General features: G+C 38.0%; 2 protein-coding genes and 1 long non-coding RNA gene across 5 annotated transcripts; 1 reads left to right on the forward strand and 2 right to left on the reverse strand.

The window, feature by feature from the left end:
• Positions 1–869: 869 nt before the first annotated feature.
• On the reverse strand, positions 870–5,210 carry LOC103336364 (TMV resistance protein N-like). Its single transcript, XM_089054967.1, is given in 8 exon segments — positions 870–1,465; positions 1,568–1,842; positions 1,845–2,411; positions 2,414–2,711; positions 2,834–3,112; positions 3,253–4,345; positions 4,487–5,030; positions 5,160–5,210. Coding segments are annotated over 7 exon segments (3,207 nt in total). The 5' UTR covers positions 5,002–5,030; positions 5,160–5,210; the 3' UTR covers positions 870–1,285.
• LOC148915921 (uncharacterized) lies at positions 3,972–5,370 on the forward strand. The gene is made up of 2 exons (XR_016128090.1): positions 3,972–4,393; positions 4,438–5,370. It is a non-coding gene; the product is annotated as an uncharacterized LOC148915921 (long non-coding RNA).
• A 2,392-nt stretch (positions 5,371–7,762) lies between these two features.
• LOC103336402 (TMV resistance protein N-like) lies at positions 7,763–14,624 on the reverse strand. 3 transcript variants are annotated; one of them, XM_016795283.2, is made up of 7 exons: positions 13,443–14,624; positions 12,183–13,302; positions 11,791–12,066; positions 10,856–11,668; positions 10,065–10,719; positions 8,679–8,787; positions 7,763–8,302 (listed from the first exon to the last, which is right to left on the reverse strand). In XM_016795283.2, exons 1-5 carry the CDS (start codon positions 13,955–13,957, stop codon positions 10,159–10,161), a joined length of 3,285 nt encoding a protein of 1,094 aa, XP_016650769.2. In that variant the 5' UTR covers positions 13,958–14,624; the 3' UTR covers positions 7,763–8,302; positions 8,679–8,787; positions 10,065–10,158. The 3 variants fall into 3 exon arrangements, with proteins under 3 accessions (XP_016650769.2, XP_088911091.1, XP_088911090.1); XM_089054965.1 differs by lacking the exon at positions 8,679–8,787 and having other exon boundaries at positions 13,443–13,981; positions 14,095–14,621; XM_089054964.1 differs by lacking the exon at positions 8,679–8,787 and having other exon boundaries at positions 13,443–14,621.
• Between the last annotated feature and the right edge of the window lie 10,977 nt (positions 14,625–25,601).

Here is a 25,601-nt window from a genome sequence, read left to right on the forward strand (position 1 = left end):
CTGAATTCTTCCAAATCTCTCTGGTACACCAAACGGGCTCCACATTTCTTTATAATCGAGCTTGTTTTCAGTTTTTTGCCTGAATATTCGGAACCATAACGCCTTCGAATGTTTGAGGCTTTTCTGCGGCGGGGGCAATAGAGAGGCAAATAGAAACCCAAAGGTGTTGTGACCCAAGATGCCCGACTTTTAAACTTGGTGAATTTCAAAAAATCATAGCCTGGATCTTCCAAATATTCAGAATCTTCAAAACCAACACATAAAGCAATCCCAAGCCGATGATGATTAAAATACCTGCAGGATGACTCAAAATGCCTAGAGGAGGTGAATAGGCCAATTTAAGATTCTAATCAAATAAATAAAAATAAACTTGGTAGCAGGATTGATATGGCTTATCAATCCTGTAACGCTAAAAGAACACAGAGAATTATTTTACTCCACTCGATGATTACAAGAAGTACTCACACACTTATCCTAGACACATTCTAGATAATGTTTACTTCTTAAGTAACTCAACTTCATGATGATCTTCGACACTCCTTATGTTGAACGCATATCCACGATTGCTTCAAGCTCACCGAAAACCGCCACCACGGTCTTGGTGCCCTCAACCGTATGAGTCACCGACATGCATATGAATGCAATATGAATGATGAATGAATTCGATAAATCACCAAGTCACAGAAACCCTTGATGATTTACCAAGTGAAATAAGTGCAGCCTTTTCCAAAAAACAGATTCAATATGCTCTCAAAATTAATGCGTTGAAAAGCTGCTAATGAAAGGAAACAAACATCCATTTATTCAAAGCAAGTTTCTCTCACAAGAGAGAAACTTGCTACACTTCCAAAGCAAGTATGACTCTAAGACCAAATCAGCTAAGCCTCCTTAAACCTGATGCAATATGAATTCCTTAAAGAGACGCCACACAAGAGCCAACCAATTATCCAATAAATTCTGATTCAATGAAAATACAAAGTCTGATTCATTATGGACTCTTAATGAATTTAACAAACGTCCACTTTTAATAGGGAACCAATTGACTCTTAAAGTAAGATAATTGGAAGATACGCATAGTGCACAACACTTAGGAATCTGCTCATATTTTAACTTCAAACACAAAGACTCTAAAAAGAACTTCAACTATAAGTCCTATCATGAATGCATGATTATGTCATGATTTACCTGAAGTCAAGTTTTTCATATCGGTCAAGTCATGCCTCGGATGTATGGGGTTGAAAGAGTAGTGCCAAAACGTCCAGTCGCAATTCCTCACAACTAATTTTCAACCTATACTAAAGTCTAGGAAATGACAATACGATTTTCGTACTAACAATGATTGTGGAGGTGGAGGTAGAGGCAGCTCCACAGTTATTGAATCTCCCACACTTTGATTACTGAACCACTCTGGAATTTCACTTGCAGGCCATACAATAAAGGCATCATTAAAGATTGGATAGATTCCCTGTACAAAAAGAATTACAATTATATTTACTTACTATAGAGAAAGAAAATCACGAATGTATATATACATATTCGTACAACGTGAGAGAGTGCGTGTGTGTACCTCAGCAGCCAATCTCATTATCATTGCAAACATTCTATTAATCCAGCCTTCTTCTTCAACCAATCTGAAGCAATTAAGACAACTGAAGTCAAAATCATACACATTGGCTCCTTCGCTCAACTTTGATGGATCTGACAGCCTTTTTAAGGAAGTACAATCGTCAACATATATCAGTAAATAGGGTCTCTTTGATGGATCTGCCAACATTTTTAAGGAAGTACCGTCGTTCACATTTACGCCAAATGATGGAAGATCTGGCAATTGCTGAAGCCTTTGCACCTCTGCAGTCGAAGATACAGAAGCTTAGAAAGGAATCTAATGCTTGAGGGAAGGCTAACGAAATTGTTTCCACTAAGATCCAACTCTCTTAAAGAAGACAAGCAGCCGATATCATCTGGAATGGCTCCTTCACCAATATTACAATCACTCAGATGTAATTCCGTCAAAGACCCTAAACGATTTAGAGAAGACAACACCAAACCCCAACGCTCACGGTCAGGATTCTTTCTAATTCCAAATATGCGGTCAATGCCCCACCCAATGCCATCGCTTGAAGCAACTGATCCACTAAGGGATAAAATTTTGAGATTTTTCATAGCAACAAGCGGCTCTCTCATAGCACTTCCACTTAAATCAAGCTCCTCTAAACACTCCATCTCCCCTGGGAGTTTGTCAACTTTTGAGCATCTGGGCATAGCCAGTCTTGTAAGAGATTTCAATTTACATATCGCACTAGGGAGACCCAAGAGACTTTTGCATTCACTTATACATAGATAATGAAGGCCAACCAGATGTTCAATTGATGAAGGTATTTGCTCAATAGCAGTCCTATGTATATAAATCTTTTCAAGTTCTGCATATGTTCCCCAAATTCTGGAATCTTTTTCAGTTTTGAGCAGCCCGAAAGAGAAAAACATTCAAGAGAATCCATTTCCAACTTACTTGGGAGACTCTTAATACTTTTACATCCATAAAATTCTAACCACTTTAGCTTTTTGTGGACTGCAATAGACGGGTGAACCTCACCTAATTTCTTACAACCATTCAGATTCAATTTCTCAAGATTTGGAATGCGTGTGAAATCTGGGATATTGGTCAATTTATCAGAGTAACTAAGATCCATATATTTCAAATTCGGAAAATCCTGCCAGTACATAAGAGTTGTAGAATTATAACCTTGCAAGTTAAAACAAGGTACAATACAATCATACTCAATATAATTATAATTCAAAAACATTACAAAATGCCGTATTTCAAGACTCTTACCTTTGCTCCATCCCAAAGCCGGACAAGTTTGCTATTCCTCATTTCTAGTTTAGAAAGCAAATGTGGTTCAAAACTTGATGGCAGCGATTTGGAAGGATACCGACTCCACTGGATAATTCTTAAGGAATTTGGAAGAAATTTAGGGCCTGAAGAAAACATCACATTATCAAAGTGAAGGAGCCTTAATCCGTGCATCTCATTGAAGGCTTCAGTACAATTCCAGGGCACTGCTTCTAATCTGGGCAGACGTAGGACTATGGCTTCAATTGCTCCCGTTCCCTAATAAATATAATTAAGAAAAAGGAAGAAGTTAATTCATCTCATCTCATTAAAGTCTAATATCTCTAAATAACTTCCCATTTGAAAAATGGCACATATTTTGGTCCAAGTATATATAGTATCTCTAAATAACTTCTTACCGTATTGTTCATGAATACATGAGAAATGTCTCTGTGATGCCACAAAAGACTGCGTTTACCAGGCTCGGGAGACTCTTCACGAACAATTTTCGATGCCATTTCTTGTATCAAATCATGCATCTCAACAATGTGGCTATGGAAGTGGCGTTTCTCAATAGTTAAGAGAGATTTCTCCATAAGAATATCTATCTCAATATGACTGGAAATGTCAAGGGTACAGTCTAGTATTTCAATTACTTGATCTTTATCCCTCCATCTATGGAGACACGCAACATGCAGAAAAATTTTCTTCTCCATCTCTTTTAGTCCATAATAACTTACTTTGAGTGAATCAAAAATATCTGGATCAGGAATTTTGTTTAGATTATACAACGCACTCTTCCACGCATCTTGATCTCTCCCATACAAAGCACGCCCCAAAATTTTAAGAGCTAATGGAAGGCCGTTGGCATAATATAGGAAATGCTGAGACAGTTCTTGAAAACCTTCCTCAGGCTGATCTTTCTGAAAGGCATGTTGACTAAAGAGCTCAAGAGCATCATCATTCTTTAAGACCTCGACCTTATAGGTTGTTGTACCATGCTGAACAAGTAGACGTTTATCTCTAGTTGTGATGATAATTCTACTCCCCACACCAAACAAAATTTTATCTCTGGCCAGTACTTCTAGTTGGTGTAATTGATCCACATCATCAAGTACGAGAAGAACCTTTTTATTCCTTAAAACTTTATTAATGAAAACGGTTCCCTCCCTTTCATCCCAAATATGATTTCCCTTCAAAAGTGGGGAAAGAAGTTGTCTTTGTAGATCAGAAAGCTCCTTCTTTCTTACATTATATAGAAAACAGCAATGCTCGAAATTATGGGAAATTTTCTCATAAACTAGGTTAGCAAGGGTTGTTTTGCCTACCCCGCCAATCCCCCATATCCCTATAAAGCGGACATCATTTTCTTCGGGAGCTAAATACAAGCGTAGTTGATCAAGTGCAGAATCAATTCCGACTAACTTCTCTTGAGAATCTAACAACGTGACTGTAGGATTCACTTTCTTCCACACACGTTTGACAATGTCATCGACAAGCTCTGCTTCTGACCTACAAAGTATTAAAAATAACCATTAATCCATAAATATAACATCCAAGGTTGTTTGTTGTATTAAAGGAAGAATTGAAATGTAACATCCAAGTAGGGCTCTTGTTAAGACACACACAAGTTGTTCATGGACGCATACTTACTTATAAGTTTTTGAATCTAAGCCAGTGAGATTGGCAACTTTTCTTAAAGCGGCTCTCCACCGATTCAGCTTCTCTGCATCTCCACTAAACCTTTCTTCGTGCTTAGTGAAAGCTTCCGCAAAACTCCCCCTTTGGTTTCGCACATCGGAAGGATCCACGTCATAAAAGATTGGCAGAATTCTCTTGGTGTCTTTTATGCATTCAAGAATCTCTGAGAGTTCATTCAAGCACCAAGTGGAAGAAGCGTAATTTGGGGAGAGAACAATGATGGCAAGATATGATTCTTTGATTGCGGTCAACAGCTCCAGAGAAATAGTTGCTCCTACTTCAAGTTCTCGATCGTCCTTGAAAGTTCTCATTGCTTGCCAGTACGCCAATGCACGGTCTAAATGAGAGATAAAACCCCTGCGAGTGTCTTCGCCCCTGAAACTCAGAAAAACATCATGCTTCCATCGAGGAGGAGCCCATTCAGCTGAAGTACGAGATGTAGAAGCTCTTTGGGTGCTCAAGGCCATGGGAGAAAACAGTTCCTGGAAATCTGGTTCTGCAAACACTCAGTAAACATGTAAAGAGAAAATGATCAATGAAAAAAAAAAAACATGGCAGCTTTAATTTTTCTTTTGGTAATTGAAAACGTATTAAGCAGAAGAGAAGAAGGGCAGAAAGCAAATACCCAGCAATGAAAGGGAAACACACCAACTCGAACAATAGCTCAGCAGAACAACAAATTAACAAATCACAAAGCCAGAGAATTGGCCAGAAAACAACCACAAGAACCAATCCAACCAAAAACCCACCCCAAAAAACCGAGAGAGGTAGTGAACATGCTTTCTACTTTTTTCTGTGTGTGGTCCATTGGGTCTGGGAGAGAGCCAATGTAGTACTACAAAAGTGAAATGACAACTGTTTTCCGCCAAAAAAGTTGAAGGAAGTTTCAAGGAAATTTCGTTTCTCAACAAAGTGATCGGGTGCCAAGGTACTTATAAATTTCCAAGCAAGTTCCCAACTTTTTATTTATGAGAAAATCCTGTTTTTTGTTTTGCTTTTTCCACACGCAATTGTGTAGTTAGTTAATAGGGATTAATTTGTGAGTTAGGCCATATTTAATGGTGATGAAGTTGACTTTGAGCAACTGTTTTCCAAGCCTTGATTTACATTCATCAGTGGTTAAATTTCTTTACGTTGAACAAATGGGAAAAATGCTAATGTTTTCTCAGTTTCCTTGCTCAGAAAAAGTGATTGTGTCCCTGGCTTTCTTTTTTTCCTGAAACCTAAGAAATTTATGTCATCAACTTTCAGTCTAGTATTTACTGATGCAGAGGGAATTGAACACATAATTGCTTAGTATAAAAAACAACTAAAGAAGAGGCAAATGCACAAGGTAAAAATGATCCCTTAGAAGCAGAGCACAAGTTAAAACTATGACATATACATTAGGATTTATTGTGCAGTTTTGTTAGCAACATGGGAGAGTTGAGAAACTATCAGTGCTAATTAACTCATTGGTTGAGGTAGCCATATGCAGAGTTCAGATTCTCTGTCCATGTTTTTGTGTGTCCCTCCCTGTCCCTACATTATTTTTTGACACCTGGCATCTCACTTAACCACTTTAACAGTTGGATGCTAGGTATTTATATGCGTTAGTTTTATATGGTTTTAAAAAGTTGTTATTTTACCGATGTTTATTCAATCCGAAGACAAAGCCACCTAATTAACATCATAGCACAAGTAAAAAAATGAAATTTTCCATGTGGTGGCAAAACAATTTGCACAGGAAAGAGACTCAAAAGACAGGACAAAAAACTAAAGAAGCGAGGAAATCCTCAAGAAAGAGCTTACCCATGTCAATTTCATATGAAAAAGAGAGAGAGAGAAGGCTCTGTATAAAGTAAATAATGGGAGAGAGGGAGAGAGATGGAATACCGCATCGCGGTGACCAAATTGGAAACATTGTCAGAGGGTGAATGATTTCATTTTTTACCCAAGAAAAGTATAAATGTGTACCAAACTTCATACTTTGGTAGGTAGTTACTATCCGTATTATACGCGAATAATAGATTTCAAAAACATTATAAAAGGTTTAATTGGATGAAGCGATTTCTAATATTCTAGAAATTAAGATGACATTATAAAGTTAAATTGTTTGTTTTGATTATTACAATTCATGTATCCTAATTGTCTAGTTGCGCTAATATTTACATGTGTACAAAAAAAGGCAGATTGGAGTCCAACCACACTATCTATAAAACAGTTATTTTTATTATTATTGATGTTTCACCTTTTAAGATCTCTACTTATTAACTATAATTCACTAATGAAACCATGAAAGAAAGAAAACTCTAATTAATTATTAAGAACGATTCAATACAACAAACAAACGATCAATAATGAAACATTAAAAATTTATTCATATTTTAATCAATTTAAAATTAAAATTTTTGAAAAATGTGGGATCCACAGTGCCACGTATGCAATTAACAAAGAGATTTAACGGAAATCCTAACAGTGGAGCCACATTGTAACAAATTTAAAAGACCGGGGTATGTGATTGTTAAAATTGAAAAGGTAGAGACTAACATACCTTAACTATGTAAGTTCAGGGTACTAAAATGTAATTAATCCAAAATTATATTATGTGGTGGTGCCAAAACAATTTCCACTGAAAACAGAGCCAAAATACAGGGCTAGAAATTGAAGAAGAAACGAAGAAATATCCCAGGAAAGAGTGAACACGTCCAATGACCATAAAAGTCAAGGAAAAAAAAAGAAAGGAAGGAAAAACGTGAAATATATTGCCAAAGTGAAATGAAATTTCAAGGCAAAAGTGATCTGGTCCAAGCAAGTTCCCAACTTTGGTTTTATTTATAAATTTGTATTTATTTTTCTAGAGAGGAAGATATTTACATGACATCTTGAAGCAATTCACTTTAATTGTGTTCCCGATATGGTCCAAACAAGTTCCTTCTCTGTTTCCAGAAATGATAATTCACTAGTTTTATTTTATTTTATTTTTCATATAAGCTGTTTTCTTATTTTGTTGGTGTTTTATATATATATATATATATATATATATATATATATACCTAACTACCTTCCAAGTAATAGTTTTTTATTTTATTTTATTATTTTTTTCTTAAAGTTTTATCTTTTTATTGCTTTCTGATGACCTTCATGAATGACCTGCAATGATTAAACTTATCATATTCGGAAGATTCATATGTGACCCCAAAAAATAAATTTAAAGGAAGAAAAAAACAAAGGCACTGCTTCAGATCATATGTAAAAAAGACACTGCAATTATTGAAACCACAGATAAGTTGAATGGCTACTAGAGTGAGTTGAATGGATATGAACATCATAGCACAATCCATAAAATGTAAACTCTCAAGAGGAAAAAAAGGAAATTTACATTACGTGTGATGCCAAAACAACTTCCATAGGAAAGAGACTCAAAAGTCAAGGCAAGAAACCGAAGAAGAAATGAGGAACTCCCCAAGAAAGAGCTCAACACGTCCAATACTCAGGATAAGGGTCAAGGTGAAAAAAAAACAAAAAAAGGAAAGGAAAAGCATGAAAGTGTTTTACAAAGTGAAAGGACTAATGTTTTCCACCAAAAAAGTAAAAGGAAATTTCAAGGAAAGGTTCCGTTTTTTGGGGAAATTTCAAGTAAAAGGAAATGTCGTTGGTCTCCTCAGAAGTGATCAGAGTTCACACAACCAACTAACTCCATGGAACTTGGATAGTATTCCTAGTACTTCAACTCTGGCTTTGCCAATTCTTCCCAAGCCGATAATGCCAACTGTTTTTCCAAGAGAACTGAAATGAAATTAAGAAAGGAAAATCATTATAAAAGATACAACATAAGCAATTAGCAATGAAAATAAGCTGATTTTACTTAACCACATTAGGCTATCTCCAGCACCTTTCAAAATTTAATTATGTTAATTGCTCCACTTCTGCTAATTTTGTTGTAAAGCTAAAACTCACATTTCCTTTTGCCACTCCTTCTCTGTTATTCTCTCTTCCCTTATGAACTAACCACCTCTCCTTTCCCTTCCTGATTTTCTATCGAAATAAATTTAAATAACAGCAAAGATGCAAATTTACACGCCTGCTGAAAAATCCAAAAGCAGCTATAATCGTAAAGCAGCAATGAGCAAGCCAAATAATGCAGCAAATTTCCTTCACTCACATTCCTTTAGAAACTCCAAGGAAAACAGCTGAATCAATAGCAGGCCTACACTTGTCCATATCTCCATATTCCTTGTAAATAACCTTAGCTCTAGAGAAATCTACCGAAGCTGTATATAATAGGAAATACTATACTCATTTCAATATAGTGGAAACAGAGGAAATATACGTACAATAATTACAATTCTCTCTGCCTCTTATTCTTTCATCCTTTTCTCCTAGATTTTTCACAGACATTCTTTCGTCATTATTTACTATTTTCCCCTTTTTTTTCTTTTGGTCAGAAGACCCAGAACAATACTAACATTTTCCACACATTAATTCAGTATAGCAACAGTTTGGTAGCACAGCATTGAACGGCTGCTCTGAAAATGTTCATTTACTCGAGGCCTAAATATTCTAACACATTGTTCTCTATTTCCATGGCTCTCTCTTTCCATCGCTTTCTCTCCATGGTTCTCTCTTTTCATGGCTCCCTCTATCGCTCTCCCACCACCCTATTAAGTTGATGATTGGAACAACCAATCGAGTTTGGGTAACTATGATCAGAAGACTCAGAACTATACTAACATTTTCCACACATTATTTCACTATAGCAAAAGTTTGATAGCACAGCATTGAAAGGTTGCTCTGAAAATGTTCTTGTACTCAAGGCCTATAGGAAGTAAATATTCTAACACATTGAAATGAACAAGTTAATCCAAGTCATATCCACTCAGAAAATATCTCGAACATAGAAAAAGGGCAAACAATTTAGGGAAAAATGAAGTCCTGGAAGCAGAGCACAAGTTAGTTTTGTAAATCTATAGCATATATACATTTTAGGATTTGTTCTGTTGTTTTCTGTTTGCAACATAGGAGAAATTATCATTTTTAATTAACACATTGATAAAAGTAGCTATATGCTGGCTTAGTCCATTTTCGGAACAAAACTACTTAGTAAGATTATATTCTTAGAGCACAACATTAACAGTATGCAGAAACAATTTTATTTAAGCACAACAAGAGTGTGCATTTTCATTCAGCAGTGTGCAGTTCTAAATGCTTCAGTTGGGCAACATCTGCAAATGTTCATTCAGAGAGTGCATTTTCATGGCATACAGACACCTTACTTGTCTGTTTTCGGTACATGATCTGACACAGCAATTGAAATAGCACAAAATTAGAGGAACACAAAATTACAGCATATCCTGCAAACTATACAAACAAGATGTAACAAGAGAATTACTCTCTCTCCTCCTACCTAATATAAGAACTAAATATGATGCAATCAAATTTGAAACTTTGTGAATGCCACCAATGATAGATGAGAGATGATAGTGTCCTTAAGTCAGTCAGAGCAAATTAAACAGTACCTAAAAAAAAAAATAAATAAAAGGTGACTTACTGAGATGAATTCTGAGGATTGACCATCATCGTCATTAGCTTTTCAAGTATTATCTTGAGACCTCATTGAATGATTGCCCCATGCACAAAATAATTTAGACTTTCTTCAATCTTTTGGCGACTGGTTCATCGTCCTCATCAGAGCTACCACTTCCACTACTACCAATTGGACCTGCCTCGTCACCGTACCTCAAACGGCTGAATTCTTCCAAATCTCTCTTGTACACCAACCGAGCCCTACATTCCTTTATAATCGAGCTTGTTTTGAGTTCTTCCAAATCTTTAATTGAAGAATAATGCGTTTCGAACGAAAACCGATGACTGGTTGAGGCATCCGTGAGGCTTGGATGATCGCGAGGCAAATAAAAAACCCAAAGGTGTTCTGACAGAAGATTCCCGGCTCGAAAGGATTGAGGCTCATCCAAATATCTCTGCGATGATCGAACTTCTATTTTGAAATACCCATATCCAATAGGGGATGCGGAACATTCACCGTGAAAAACAACACAGAAAGCAACCCCAACCCAGTCGCTATTTGATGGGTGTGGAGGGAGAGGCAGCTCCACAGTTATTGAATCTCCCACACTTGGATTACCGAACCAATCTAGAATTCCAAATACAGGGCATACAATACCATTATTTTTTAAGAGCATTCCCTGTACCAAAATAATTACCATTACCATTATTTTTTTTGGTCGAAATTATTTATTTATTATAGAAAAGAAAACTATATTCCTTTCACCAAAATAAAAAGTGAAAGAAAACTATAATATTCAACGAGAGAGTAAATACCTCAATGGCCGCTGTCCTTATCATTTCAAATATTGCATTAATCCAGTCTTTTTCTTCAACCAATTTGAAGCAATTTAGACAACTCAACCTAAAATCATACAAATTGGCTCCTGGCAACCTTCTTAAGGAACTACAATCGTCTACGTCTACAATTTCTATATTTGGCGGAAGATCTGGCAATCGCTCAAGCCCTTCGCACCATGCCAATCCAAGAAACACAAGCTTAGAAAGGAATCTAATGCTTGAGGGAAGGCTAACGAAATCGTTTCCACAAAGATGCAAGTATTTTAAAGAAGACAAGCAGCCAATATCATCAAGGATGGCTCCTTCACCAATATTACAATGATTCAAACTTAAGTCTTCCAAGTACGTGAAACGATTTAGAGAAGACACCACCATTTTGTTAATTTTTGTGCATCCGTGCAAATCCAGCTCTTTAAGGCCGACAAGGTGTTCAATTGATGGACGTATTTGCTGTTCCACAAAGAGAAACCCAAATAAAGAAAGAGAATCCAATTTATCATTCAGCTGTTCCACAAATCTTCTAACGTTTTTCACCTTTGAGCAGCCAGAGAGACTAAACTTTTCAAGAGAATCCATTTCCACCACACTTGGGAGACTGTTAAGATCTGTACACCCCACAAGTTGCAAATCTTTCAGCTTTTTTAGAGCTGCAACAGAGGGGTGAAGCTCAACTAAACCCGAACAAAATGCTAGGCACAAAATCTCAAGATTTGGAATGCCTGTGAAATCTGGGGTACTCGTCAATTGATAAGAGTAACTAAGGTCCATACATTTCAACTTTGGCAAGACCTGTACAGTACATAAAAATTGTAAAATAATAATTTAAAATAAACCCTTACTTAGTTGAGCAAGTTACAATTATATCCAAATTATGTATATATAAAAGAATTCTAATTTCAATAATCTCTCACCTTTGCTCCATCCCAAAGATGGGAAAGTTCGCTATCACTCATGTCTAGTTCAACAAGGAAAGGTGGTTCGAAACTTGATGGGAGTGATTTAGAAGGGTACCAACTCCAATGGATAATTCTTAAGGAATTTGGAAGATCTTTGGGGCCTGAAGAAACGATCACATTACCAAATTCAAGAAGCCTTAATCCGTGCATCTTAGAGAAGGCTTCAGTATTCCAATGCACCTCTTCTAATTTCGGCAAATGCAAGACAATGGCTTCAATTGCTCCGGTTCCCTAATAATTAATTAAAAAAAATGAAAAGGTAATTGCACATTCAAGTCTAATATATCTTGTTAAAATAAATTACATTTATTTTCTTCAAAACTTAGTATTTCTACATAACTTCTTACCGAATTGTGCATGAATACATGAGAAATGTCATCACAATGCCACAAACGGCTGCGTTGACAAGGCTCTTTGGGAGACTCTAAATGAACAATTTCCCTTGCCATTTCTTGTATCAATTCATGCATATCAACAATGTTGCTACGAAAGCGGAGTTTCTCAATAGTTAAGAGAGATTTCTCAATGAGAACATCTATCCTAATACGACTTGAAATATTATAGATACTGTCTAGTATTTCAATTACTTTCTCTTTATCCTTCCCTTTATGGAAACATGCAACATCGAGAACAATATTCTTGTCTATCTCTTCTAGTCCGTCATAACTTACTTTGAGTGAGTGAAAAATTGTTGGATTAGGAATTTTCCCTAGATTATCCAACGTACTTTTCCATGTATCTTGACCCCTCGCATATAAAAAAGATCCCAATGTTGTCAGAGCTAATGGAAGACCTTTGGCATAATGTACGAAACACCTAGAGAGTTCCAGAAAACCTTCTTCAGGCTGATTTTTCTTAAAGGCATTTTGACTAAAGAGCTCAAGAGCTTCATCATCCTTTAATACCTCAACCTTATATTGTATCGCTATACCATGCTCAACTAGTAGACGCTCATCCCTAGTTGTGACGATAATTCTACTCCCCACACCAAACCAATCTTTCTTTGCAACCAGTATTTTAAGTTGGTTTAATTGATGCACGTCATCAAGGATGAGAAGAACCTTTTTATTGCGTAAATGTTTCTGAATGAAAAAGGTTCCGGCTCCTTCATCCCAAACATGGGCAAGATTTTCTTTCAAGATTGGGGAAAGAATCTGTCTTTGTAGATTAACTAGATCACCTTGTTTTCCAGAAACCTCTCTCACATTAGATAGAAACCAGCTGAGTTCAAAATGATGGGAAATTCTCTCGAAAACTAGCTTAGCAAGGGTTGTTTTGCCTACCCCGCCCATCCCCCATATCCCTATAAAGCGAACATCATTATCTTTGGGAGCTAATTGCAAATGTAGTTGCTCAAGTGCAGAATCAATCCCGACTAACTTGTCTAGAGAACCTGACAACATGAACGTTGGATGCACTTTCCTAAACACATATTTGACAATGTGTTTAATAAGCTCTGCTTCCGACCTACAAGGAAGAAAATTAAAATAACCATTAATTCATAAATATAACATCCAAGGTTATTGATTAAGGCAAGAACTGAAACGTAACATCCAAGTAGAGCTCTTGTTAAGAAACAAGCAAGTTGTTAATCCATGCATGCTTACGGATAATTCTTTGAATCACACCCAGAGAGATTGGCAACTTCTTTTAAAGCATCTCTCCACCGCTTCACCTTGTCTACATCTTCACTGAACTTTTCTTCATGCGTAGTGAAAGCTTTCGCAAAACTACCCCTTTGGTTTCGTACATCAGAAGGATCCACGTGATAAAAGATTGGCAGAATTCTCATGGTGTCTTGCATGCATTCAAGAATCTTGGAAAGTTCATCCAAGCACCAGGTGGAAGAAGCGTAATTTGGAGAGAGAACAATGATGGCAAGATGTGATTGTTCGATTGCGGTCAACAACTCCGGAGAAATACTTGCTCCTATTTCAAGGTCTCGGTCGTCCTTGAAAGTTTTAATTGCTTGCCAGTACTGCAGTTCATGGTATAAATGGGATAGAAAACCGCTGCGAGTGTCTTCACCCCTGAAACTCAAAAACACATCATGCTTCCAATGGGGAGGAGCCCATTCAGCTGAAGTACGAGATGTAGAGGCTCTTTGGGTGCTCAAGGCCATTTGAAAATGACAGTTCCTGGAAATCTGGTTCGGCAAACACTCAGGAAATACATAAAATGAAAATGGTAGCTTTAGTTTTTCTTTTGGGTAATTGAAAACGTATTAAGCAAAAGAGAAGAAGGGAAGAAAGCAAATACCCAGCGAAACAAAATAGAGATTAATGAAATGGAAACGCAGCAACTCGGACAACAGCTCAGCGGAACAGCACCACAATCACGATTCACGTGCCAGAGAATTGGCAGCAAAACAAACCAATCCAACCAAAAACAAGATGCGAAGTTAACTGTCAGCAAAAAATGAAAAAAAAAATGCAATATTCACCCGAGAGTTGGAGGAACAGATGAAAAGAGGAGGGATGCGTGGGATATACGAAGGAGAGGAAATAATGGAAGAGAGAGAGAAACAACACGGTTTCTTTTTTAGTTGTTTTTTGGGGTGGTGAGTCTTTTCTTATGTAAATTGTAGAGTCTCCGATGGTAGAATCGGTTGGTAGGCTCTCAAGAGGAAAAAGGAAATTTACATGTGGTGGTGCCAAAACAGTTTCCACACAAAACAGGGCCAAAATACACAGAAGAAGAAACGAGGGAGTCCCCAAAAAAGAGCTGAACACGTCCAATGACCATTAAAGGTCAACAAGAAAAACATGAAATATACTGTCCAAGCAAGTTCCCAACTTTGGTTTTATTTTCTAGAGAGGAAGATATTTACATGACATCTTGAAGCAGTCCACTTTAATTGTTTCCCCTTATATACAGATTAGCTTCCTTCTCTATTTCCAGAAATGATAATTCACTAATTTTATTTTATTTTTCATATAAGCTGTTTTCTTATTTTGTTGGTGTTTTTTTATATGTATACCTTACCTACCTTCCAAGTAATAGTTTTTTATTTTATTTTATTATTTTTTTTCTTAAATTTGTATCTTTTTGTTGCTCTCTGATGACCTTCATGAATGACCTGCAATGATTAAACTTATTATATTCGGAAGATTCATATGTGACCCAAAAAAAGAAATTTGAAGAAAGAAAAAAAAAACTATTAGTACACTGCTATTAAAGTAAGTTCAATGGATGTGAACATCATAGCACAATCCATAAAATGTAAATTCTCAAAAGTCAAGGCAAGAAACCGAAGAAGAAATGAGGAACTCCCCAAGAAAGAGCTCAACACGTAATTATAAACTTCCAAGCAAGTTCCCAACTTTTTTTTTTTTTTTTTTATCAAATAGAAAATTCATTCATCACTAGCACCAAACTAACGATAACAGTTTACAAACGGACAGAGGGCGTTAGTGTGGCCTCATTTAAGGATCAAGCATATTGATCCACAAAAATATCCACGTAATTTTATATTATTTCCTGTTTAGTCTAACGCCAAAAAAATCCAAGTAATTCAAGGATCAAGCATATTGATCCACAAGGACTCTTTTGATTGAAAAACTCTTGGCATCGCTGCCGTACCCTTTTGCACCCCCTATGGAATTACATGTGACATTTTCTAAATTACCCACCAACATGGGATTGCTATCAGCGGGTATCGAACTTGGTTGAGGCTCAACGCACAGCTCGCACCTAAACTCAAAATTTAACTCTCCAAAATACAACTATTCATGTATTGGCTAGACTCAAATAAATTGTTTTCTCTAACCACGCACCATAAACTCAAATTTTGAGTCTGTAACTTTAGTAAATTGTTTAAAAATGACTTAAACCCTTTTTTTTTTTTACTTCATGATTTATTTTTCCGAAAAATTTAACTTAAAAAATTGAAATTCCAGAAACATAATTTCATTTAATGTAAAAATATGTAAAATAGATTATTTAACATATCAATGGAGATATATAGAGTTTGATGATTTTTGGAGTTGGATCTAATTTTGATTATTTAATAATATTACTTGGCCGTTGGATTTCATTTTCAGCACTTTGATGTATTTTTGACGACTGAAATTGCGTAGATTCAATCTCAGTTGTTATATCTAATTAAAGAAATTTAAAAGGGTTAAATACTTTTTTCGGTCACTGAGTTTTACCCGAAAATTCAATTTGGTCATTGATAACCAAAATTTATAATTTATAGACATTCTATTTATCTTCTGTTAAGTGTAGTTTTTATTTTTATTTTTTGGCAGCACCCCACACTAACTCAACGAGTTAGAGTATATTATGCTGTTAGGGTTAATAAATTGGGGAAAATCTTGAGACGTGTATTCTCGACGAGACCTTTTAAATCAGAATGGTGGATTATGCTGGCTCTGTTAATTCTGAGCCGTCGGCTTCTGTCCCCACCGTAGTCTTGTCCCAAACAACTTTCCGAGCCATCGCCAATTCAACGGCTAAATCAATCAACATTGAGTTCCAACAGCAGATTCATTTCTTAAATTTATCTCCATATGGAGGGTGATGATTTATTTTTTAATGGTTTTGTTTTTTGTTTTTTGTTTTTTTTGGTGCAGGTTGTGATGTGGAAATTGTAGAAATGACGAGGCCTGAGGTGGGATTTGAATTTTCAATCATGTCATTGTCATGTATGCATGACGAGTGGAAGTAGGTGCAAGGAGATAGCGGAGAACTTTCATGTGTTTTGTATTCTAGTTATATATATTTTGATTATTGGTCATTGTAACTTATAAGTTAATTTATAGATATGGAATAATTTGTTTTATTCAACAATGTTTACAAAATTATGTCATTTTCATTTTCTATTATACGCTAAATATTTATTACTTTTCCTTAATTATATCTCGGAAATTTCCTGCTTGGTGCTGCGCTTTGGAGGCTACGAAACAATCTTGTCAATTTGTCTTGTATGTTGGTGGGAATTAAATACCATCTTATGAAATGTTTACATTTTTAAGAATAAGGTTTCATTCATAAACTAAAAGGCATATAAAATTATACGCGAATAATAAATTTCAAAGATACTTTACATTTTAAAGGTTATTTGGATGAAGCGATTTCAATTCTAGAAGATATTATAAAGTTAAATTATTTGTTTAGACTATTAAATTATATAGTTGCTTTAATACTTGTTTGTGTAAAAAATAATAATAATAATAATAATAAAATAAAGGGCTTATTGGATTTATAGTTAGGGTCCCACACTATTTTAGTAGGGAGCTTCACAAAAAAACCCTCAAAACAGTTATATATATATATATATATATATATATATATATATATAGAGAACTTCCATTGAGGACACCCTCAGATTGTATTAAACTAATCCAAACCCTTATATATATTGGGAATGCTTCACCTTTTAAGCTATCTACTTTTTAAAGATTATTAATACATTTTTTATTAAGAGTGCTGTTATTTCCACCCCCTATCCTATTTCTCCACCCACCTTATTTTTCCATGAGTGCTGCTATTTCCACTTATCTGTCCTATTTTCTCACCCACCTTATCTTCAAAATTTTAAAGACAAATTTACCCATTTATAAAATGACTTATAAGGACATAGGGACAAAACTAATCTCCCTCACCTAAGTGTGAGCAACCATTTTATACCAGCCATTGGATTAATCTCACAATACATAGAGCCTTTTATTAACTTAAATTCTTGACCCGCACATTGCACACAACTTCTTCTTACTCATCTAGCCATTCTCTTTGTTTTCTAAAAGCTTCCCAAAGTTGTACTATTTTTCCATCATAAATCTGATTTCTCTCAAAGGTACTATCATTTTCTCTGCGAAACAATGTGGGCAAAATTAATTTTCCCTTCAAAGGCTCCTATTGTCCTTTTAAGATTTCATGAAATTCTATTTCATGAAGTTGTTTAATTTTCGTCTATTTGCTTCAAACAACAAGCGATTGGTATTATTTGATTAAGGGAGATCAACATGATAGGAGCCTGGGGACCATAAGCATTCGAACCCATGCTTTAACTTCATGTTCTTCAACCACATATGTATTAAAATAAATAAATAAGAAATTAAACAAGACCTAAAAGAAAATAAATACTCAAATCCTCTCTTCTACCGCACACAACCCCTCTCATCACAAAGCCCATGCGTCACTTCCTCCCGGATGAGAAAGAGGGATGAACTCTTGAAAGAATCACAATCGTCTTGGAGGAAAGAAAGGGGGGTTTCCCTTAATACGGGCCAGGAAGTAAAATGGATATAAGTTGGGTTTTTGAAAGAATTTGCTTTGAATTAATAATTAAAGGGTATTTTAGGAATAATGGTGGGTGGAAAGGTAGGATTGTGTTTTCTTTCAAATTTACATGGTGGGTGAGAAGATAAGGTGGGTAGAAAAATAGGACAGGTGGGTGGAAATAGTGGCATTCTTTTCCCATCCACCATGTAAATTTGAAAAAACACAATCTTATCTTTCCACCCACCATTATTCCTAAAATACCCTTTAATGATTATTTTCTTTTTGTCAAACATAATAATTTAAAAGATAAAAAAAGAAGCTTAATGGAACTTAACAATTAACTCCTGCAATTGTAACTGTTAAGTCCACAACAATTATACGAGTCCCTTCCTCCAAGGTTAGGGTTTTAGCGCCGCCAGTCTCCAATTCAGGTTGGTTAGGGTTTCTAGGTGATTGCTTGTGGTGTGTGAAATACGGCGGCACTATTGTTCAAGCGGGTTTTGGGTGTTGTCTTCGGCTTACAGAGGGAAGCATCGAGTGGATGATGGCGGCTGTTGATGATTTGGTATCTGGTCTCACCTCTTCCTTGGCAATTTCAGAATATGAATTAGTGGAGGTTGTCAGGTTAGAGGATCTGGGAAACATGAAGGCTGGACGGTTCTTGCTTGTTGGGAAATTGCTCACTTCAAATGCGTTTCATAAGGAGGCTTTATTTGGCACGTTGAAGAGGATTTGGCATACCAGGGAGGAGTTCACTGCGGTGTCTCTGGACGACCCCAAGGGGTTCCTGTCTTCTTTCAAAATAGATTTCGATAGGAAGAAGGTGATGAGGGGCTCCCCTTGGACTTTTGATAGGGCGTTGTTGCTATTGATGAGCATTGATGGTGAAGTGGATCCTATGTCCGTTTCGGTGGATTCGCAAAGTTTTTGGGTGCGCGTGTGCCGTATTCCGTCGATTTTTCTGACCCCGGCCATGGGAGAAAAACTAGGTAGTTTTTTGGGTACGTTCTACATGGTGGATCGTGGCTTAAATGGAGACTGCTTGGGGAGCTTTCTACGTATTAAGGTGGGTTTGAAAATCAATAAGCCGCTGAAACGGTGTGTCACACTGCGTTTGTCAACAGATGAACCAGCTAAATAGTATGAAATTGAATATGAGCGACTCCGTATTTCTGCTTATACTGTGGGCGACTGGACCATGTGGGTGCTGCATGCAGTGTCAAGGCCTCAGGGGCTATTGAAGTTGAACAATATGGACGGTGGAAAATGATAATGAAGGATGTGTATTGTATCTGGGCAGAGAATCATTTAAAAGGCAAGCGGCTAGGTTTGTTTGATGACGAACCTTAACAGGATGATACGGCTTCGATGCCATCCAAGCGTATGGGGGTGGCTCGATCCCTCAACGAGGCTTTTCATGGGCAAGGAATGATGGAGATGGATAGTGGGATGGATTGCCCCATGGCACAAGTCTTTAAAAGGCGTCGAGTGCACAAGGAAAAGGAGGTCACGGTCTCCTCACAAGGGGCCGATGGTGATGTGGTTGGCCACAGGGAAGGTAGGGTGCATCCGAACCAAGGGGTCTCGAGGCTGCGCTGTCGGATATGGGTCACCTGCGACCGGATGAGGATATCTCACAGATCATTCCTACTGCTCCAAGGCGTTCGACAAGGGCAAAACATTTTTGTGGAAGATATCACTGCGGCTTTGCTACCTTGGGGCCGCCAACCTCATTCTGCAAAGGTCGTATACAACGTGGCTTTCGGCTAGGCCGTGCAGCCCCGGGAGTCCTGTGATGACCGATAATACATCCGGTGCTAAGTGCACGCCCGTGATGGGTCTCGGTCGGGCCCATCACGAGAAATGACAATATTATGCTGGAATGTTCGGGGTTTGGGCAACCCACGAACATTCGAGCTCTGAGATTCCTTCTCGAGATAAAGCCTCGTATCATCTTTTTGTCGAGACCAAAAGACGGTGCGCTAGATGGAGTGTGTGCAATAGCAGTTGGGTATGGTGGGGTGCTTCAGTGTTGGACGAGAAGGAAGGGCGGGGGGTTTAGCTTTGTTATTGCAACACGGAGTGGAAGTATCTATTCTTTCTTCTTCTCCAGGGCATATTGATGCTATTTTAAAGGGTGTGGACATGGAGACTTTCCGCTTTACTAGGTTTTATGGTAATCCTGAAATGAGGTTACGTCGGCACTCTTGGGATTTGCTACGACGAATTGCAGGGACTGTTCAAGGGTCATGGCTTGTAGGTGGGGATTTCAATGAAATACTTGGGGCTCATGAGTACTTTGGTCGCCGTTTCCGACCCATGTCACAAATGAGGGCCTTTCGGGAAGCTTTGGAGGAGTGTGGTTTGACAACTATTCGGTTTCAGGGGTATAAGTTTACATGGTCTAACCGATGTCAAGGTGATGGGAATGTAAAGCTCCGGCTGGATAGGATTGTGGCTAATGGTGACTTTGTTAGGACCTTTCCTGAGGTCACAATGCATCATCTGAATTCTATGGTGTCTGACCATCTTCCTTTGTTGTCATATTTGAGACCAAGTACTTGGGCACGGAAGCATAAGCGGTTTTTGTTGGAGGAAATGTGGACTACTATTGAGGGTTGCCAAGACGTCATTACGCATGCTTGGGAGTCTAAGACTGGAACTATCGTAAAGAAATTGAAGGCATGTCAAGGGTCTCTGCGGACGTGGAATAATGACCATGTTGGCCGAATACCCACAAAGCTCCGAAGTCTGCAGCGGAAGTTAGATGACATCCAAAGGAGAAGGTTTTCTCCACTAGTTGAGTTTCAACGGAGAGATATATGTAGGGAAATGGATGTGTTACTGGAAAGAGAAGAAATGTTGTGGAGGCAGAGATTGCGGGTCTCATGGATGAAATATGGGGACAAAAATACAAGATTCTTCCATGAACATGGAAAAATGTGGGGACGACGGAATCTAATTACGACTATTGTAGATGATCAGGGGATATGGCGTACATCTACTAAAAGTATTGTCAGTGTTTGTTGTGATTATTTTCAAGGCTTGTTTGCTTCCAATGGACTTCATGAGGCAGGGGCAGTCACTGAGGTGGTCAAGCCGATACTCACTCCATCTCAAAATTTGCTCCTCAATCAAGTTTTCTTAAGAGAGGAGATCGAAACTTCTTTGGGTCAAATATTTCCTACTAAGTCTCCAGGAGTAAATGGTATGTCGGCACTGTTTTATCAAAAATATTGAGGGGTGGTATGCAATGATGTGGTAGGGTACTGCCTTAATGTATTGAATGGGGGTGCCAGTGTGAAAGAAATTAATCACACACTTTTGACGCTCATCCCTAAGGTTGACAATCCGGTAAAAGTTACGGAGTTTCGGCCGATTAGTTTGTGTACGGTGATCTATAAGATGATTTCCAAGACTATAGTTAACAGGTTGAAGCCTATTATGCCGCTTATCATCTCCGAGTTTAAGAGCACGTTTGTCCCTACACAGCTGATTACGGACAACATTATTGCTGCTTTTGAAAGCATCCATGCTATTAAACGGCGTGGTGGGAGTAAGCTAAAGAAAATGGTATTAAAGCTGGATATGTCTAAAGCTTATGACAGAGTAGAATGGACCTTTATTGAGGCTATGCTTAAGCGTTTGGGCTTTACCGATAGGTGGGTGGAGCTAATCATGGATTGTATATCCACTGTTACATATTCTGTTCAAGTTCGGGGGGTGGCTTCGGGAATGATTGTGCCATCAAGGGGGCTGTGTCAAGGAGATCCTCTCTCTCCTTATCTGTTTTTAATTTGTGCGGAGGGATTGTCTGCTTTGCATTCTAACGCACTCAAAATCAAGCGTATTAGTGGCATTTCTGTGGCTCAGGGAGCACCTACTATTTCTCATTTATTTTTTGTAGATGATAGTCTATTTTTTTGTAATGCCCATCTTGCTGGTTGTGCTTATCTGCTTCAGATTCTCAGCATGTATGAGAGAGCATCTGGTCAGAAAATTAATTTTGATAAGTCTGCAGTATGTTTTAGCCCCAACACTGATCCGGTGATAAAGCAACTGATTGCTAAAATGCTTGGAGTGCCGATTGTTACATGTCATGAATGCTACCTTGGGCTGCCTACCTTAGCTCAACGCAGCAAATCCCGGATGTTTAATCATGTGCGAGAACAAGTGTGGCGCAAGCTTAATACTTGGGATACGAAGTTGCTGTCGTGGCGGGCAAGGAAGTCTTAATTAAGGCGGTTGGTCAGGCACTACCTACTTATACAATGGGAGTTTTTCTATTGCCAAAATCTTTGTGTCAGGAATTATCTGCTATGATTGCAAGGTATTGGTGGGGGAAGAGTGGTAGGAAAGGAATTCATTGGTTGGGTTGGAGAAAATTGTGTAAACCAAAATGTCTAGGAGGCCTTGGTTTCAGACACTTTGAAGCTTTTAATAAAGCCGTGGTAGCAAAACAGGCTTGGCGTATTTTAGAGAACCCCACCTCTCTGGTGGCCAAGATACTTAAAGCCTAATATTTTCCAGAGGATGATTTTATGCAGGCTAGTTTGGGGAGCTCGCCGTCAATGATATGGAAATCTATTATGTGGAGACGTGAGGTTATTGAGGATGGCTTGCTTTGGAGGGTGGGCAATGGAGCTTCTATCCGTGTTCTCCAAGATAGGTGGATTCCAAAACCGTTGTTGACTAAAGGGCTGGAGCAGACTTCTATGGTCTCTGACCTTCTAACTTCTTCTGGCTCTTGAAATTTACCACTGTTAGAGCAACATTTTAGCTTGGAAGATCGGGATATCATTTCTGGCATTGCTTTGGGATCAGTTTCACAGCTGGGTGATAACAAATATTGGTTTTTCTCAAAGAACGGGAAATATTCCTTAAAATTGGGTATCGTGTGGCGGTAAGGCAGTGCGATGAGGATTTTGGAGTGGGGGGTTCAAATCAGAGTGCTCAAGAAGGCTTCGGATGCGAATTTGGAAGTGGCTGTCCCCAACAAAATTAAGATGCTGCTTTGGCAGCCATGTACTGAAATTCTACCAACTACAGTCAATTTATTTAAGAGAAGGGTGCTTCCATCTCATGTGTGCTCAAGGTGTGGGAATTATCCTGAAGATGCTTGCGACACTTTGTGGTCCTGTAAAATGAGTCAAAAACTATGGAAGTGTACCCATTTTATTCAGCGAATTAATATGGCGAAGGGCACCTTCGCTGATGCTTTTAAGGTTGTGGCTTCAATGATGTCGAAAACTGACTTAGAGCGCTTTGCTTGTTGTGCGTGGAAACTTCGTAATGATTCTTTGCATGGGAAACAGATTACAAGGGTGGATAATATGGTGGAAAACACGATGGAAATGCTGGAAGTGTTTAAATCTTGTGAGGAGCGGTCCAAGCTCCCCTTCGTCTCTCGACAGGTTCGTTGGTTGAAACCACAGGTCAATACTCTTCTCCTTAACTGTGATGGGGCTGTGGGACGTGAGCAAGGTGGTCGGGGTCTGGGGGGATTTTGTCGTGACCACGATGGAAACTTTATTTGTGGTTTCGCATCTTTTGGTCCCCCTGGTCTGGATGTTTTGGGCACTGAGTTGGTAGCTGTCCGGGAAGGTTTATTGATGATGGGTTACATGGGTTTTACTTAGTTTACCATTGGTCTTAATTCTCAAGAAGCTGTTTCTATTCTTAAAGATGGGTTGGATTGGTGGAGTAATATTGGTAATGTGGTGGAGGATGTTCGTCGGTTAATGGTTGATCGAGAGGTGGCTGGAGTGTTCTACCAACACCGGAAAGGTAATGGGGTGGCACATAGTCTAGCCTAGCATGGGTTGAGAATGAGATCTCGACTTTTTTGGAAAGACCGTGCTCCTCTATGGTTAAGCATTCTTTTAGAAAAGGATATAGCTATGGTGTAGTTCATTGTTTGTTTTTTGAGATGCGGTGGTACTCTTTTTCCTTGACCGGATTTTCCCCTATTTGGGGTTTTTAATGGCAAGGTTTTAATGAGGCCACACTAACGCTCTCCGTTCGTTTGTAAACTTTATCGTTGGTTGGTGCTACGGTTGAATGAATCTTTCTATTTGATCAAAAAAAAAAAAAAAAACTCCTGCAATTGTTCTTCTTCTTTTCTTTTTTCTTCTTTCTTTCTCTGCAGTTTCTCCACCCAATTGTATAGGGTTTTTTTTTTCCCTCTTCCTTACTCTAAGTTTGGTTGGTTTTGGTGGTGGCTTGAGAAAATTCGGGGTTGGGACCTGCGAATTGAAGGGTAGTCTCATTGTTGAGTTGGAGGGTTTGTTGGGAGAGGCTGTAGGAAGCAATGAAACATGTGGATGGCGTATAAGAAGACAGGGTTGAGAAAGAAAGTCACCTTAAATTGAATTAAATTGATTTTGAACGATTTTGATTATTATGTAAAGATCAGTTAAGTCATTATAAAGAGAGTCTACAAACAAAAAAAACAAAAAAAAAATCTTCTGTTTTGGAGAGTTTGTTCAGGGTTTAGAAAGGAAGAAAGAAAAACCAAACCTGTGCAATTGGGTGGAGAAGCTACAGATATATAAATAAAAAAAAGGAAAAAAAAGAAAAGAAAGAAGAAGACTAAGGCCTAGTTTGGGATTGCTGTCACTTTTAAAAAAAAAGTTGTTTCTGCTGTACTTTGAAAATAATTAGCTGTAAAGTAAAGAAACTCAATGTTTGGTAAATAATATTTTTAAAGTGCTGTTATTACAAAAAGCAGTGTCAAAACCGTTTGGTAAATTTTAATATAAAATTTTTATAACTGTAAATAATGACTAAAATAGACATGATGTTGAAAGTGTTATGTACTAATCATGTGGTGGTAGTAGCAGTGATGGAGTGGAGGTGGTGGTGGTGATGAAGATGGGTTGGTGGTTGTGATAGTGGTGGTGGTAGGGATGGCGATTGTGGAGGTGGAGGTTGTGGTGGTGGTGGTGGTGGTGGTGGTGGTGTTGTTGGTTGTGGAGGTGGTGGTGGATGTGGAGGTTTTGGAGGAGGTGGTGGTAGTGGTGGTGGTGGTGGTGATGGTGGAGGAGGTAGAGGTGGAGGTGGAGGTGGAGGTGGAGGTGGTGATAGTAGTTGTAGTGGTGATGGTGGTGGTGGTGGTGATAGTGGTGGTGGTGGTGGAGGAGGTAGAGGTAGAGGTAGAGGTGGTGATTGTGGTGGTGGTGGTGGTGGCGGTGGTTGTGGAGGTAGTGAATGTGGTAGTGCAAATGGTGGAGTTGGATGTGGAAGTGGAGGTGGTGTCAATTTTTTAAAATGAATTATGGTATTTTGGGAATTAAAAAAATTCCTTAAATGTTCATCTCTGCTTCTTTTGAAAGCAGCTTTGAAAAGCAATTAAGAGTCTTTGTTAAAAGCTGTCAAAATGCCACTGCTTTTAAAATAATCAAGATATTTTATTTTTACCAAACACCTTAAACTGCTTAACTTTAAAGTGAAGCAGATTTTTGGCCAAAAAAAGCAATCCCAAACAAGGCCTAAACTGATTGGGGGAGTTATTGACCAAAAAAAAAAATTGATTGGGG

This window comes from Prunus mume, linkage group LG6, assembly GCF_029339155.1.
Source record: "Prunus mume cultivar Tortuosa linkage group LG6, ASM2933915v1, whole genome shotgun sequence".
Lineage (NCBI taxonomy): Eukaryota > Viridiplantae > Streptophyta > Magnoliopsida > Rosales > Rosaceae > Prunus > Prunus mume.

Excerpts from the sequence above, each read along its gene's own strand:
- LOC103336402 (XM_016795283.2), bottom strand. The coding sequence starts at position 13,957 with ATGGCCTTGAGCACCCAAAGAGCCTCTACATCTCGTACTTCAGCTGAA. Across the intron at positions 13,303-13,442 it reads TGTGATTCAAAGAATTATCC|GTCGGAAGCAGAGCTTATTA; the intron begins GTAAGCATGCAT and ends TCTTCCTTGTAG. Across the intron at positions 11,669-11,790 it reads ATCTTTGGGATGGAGCAAAG|GTCTTGCCAAAGTTGAAATG; the intron begins GTGAGAGATTAT and ends TGTACTGTACAG.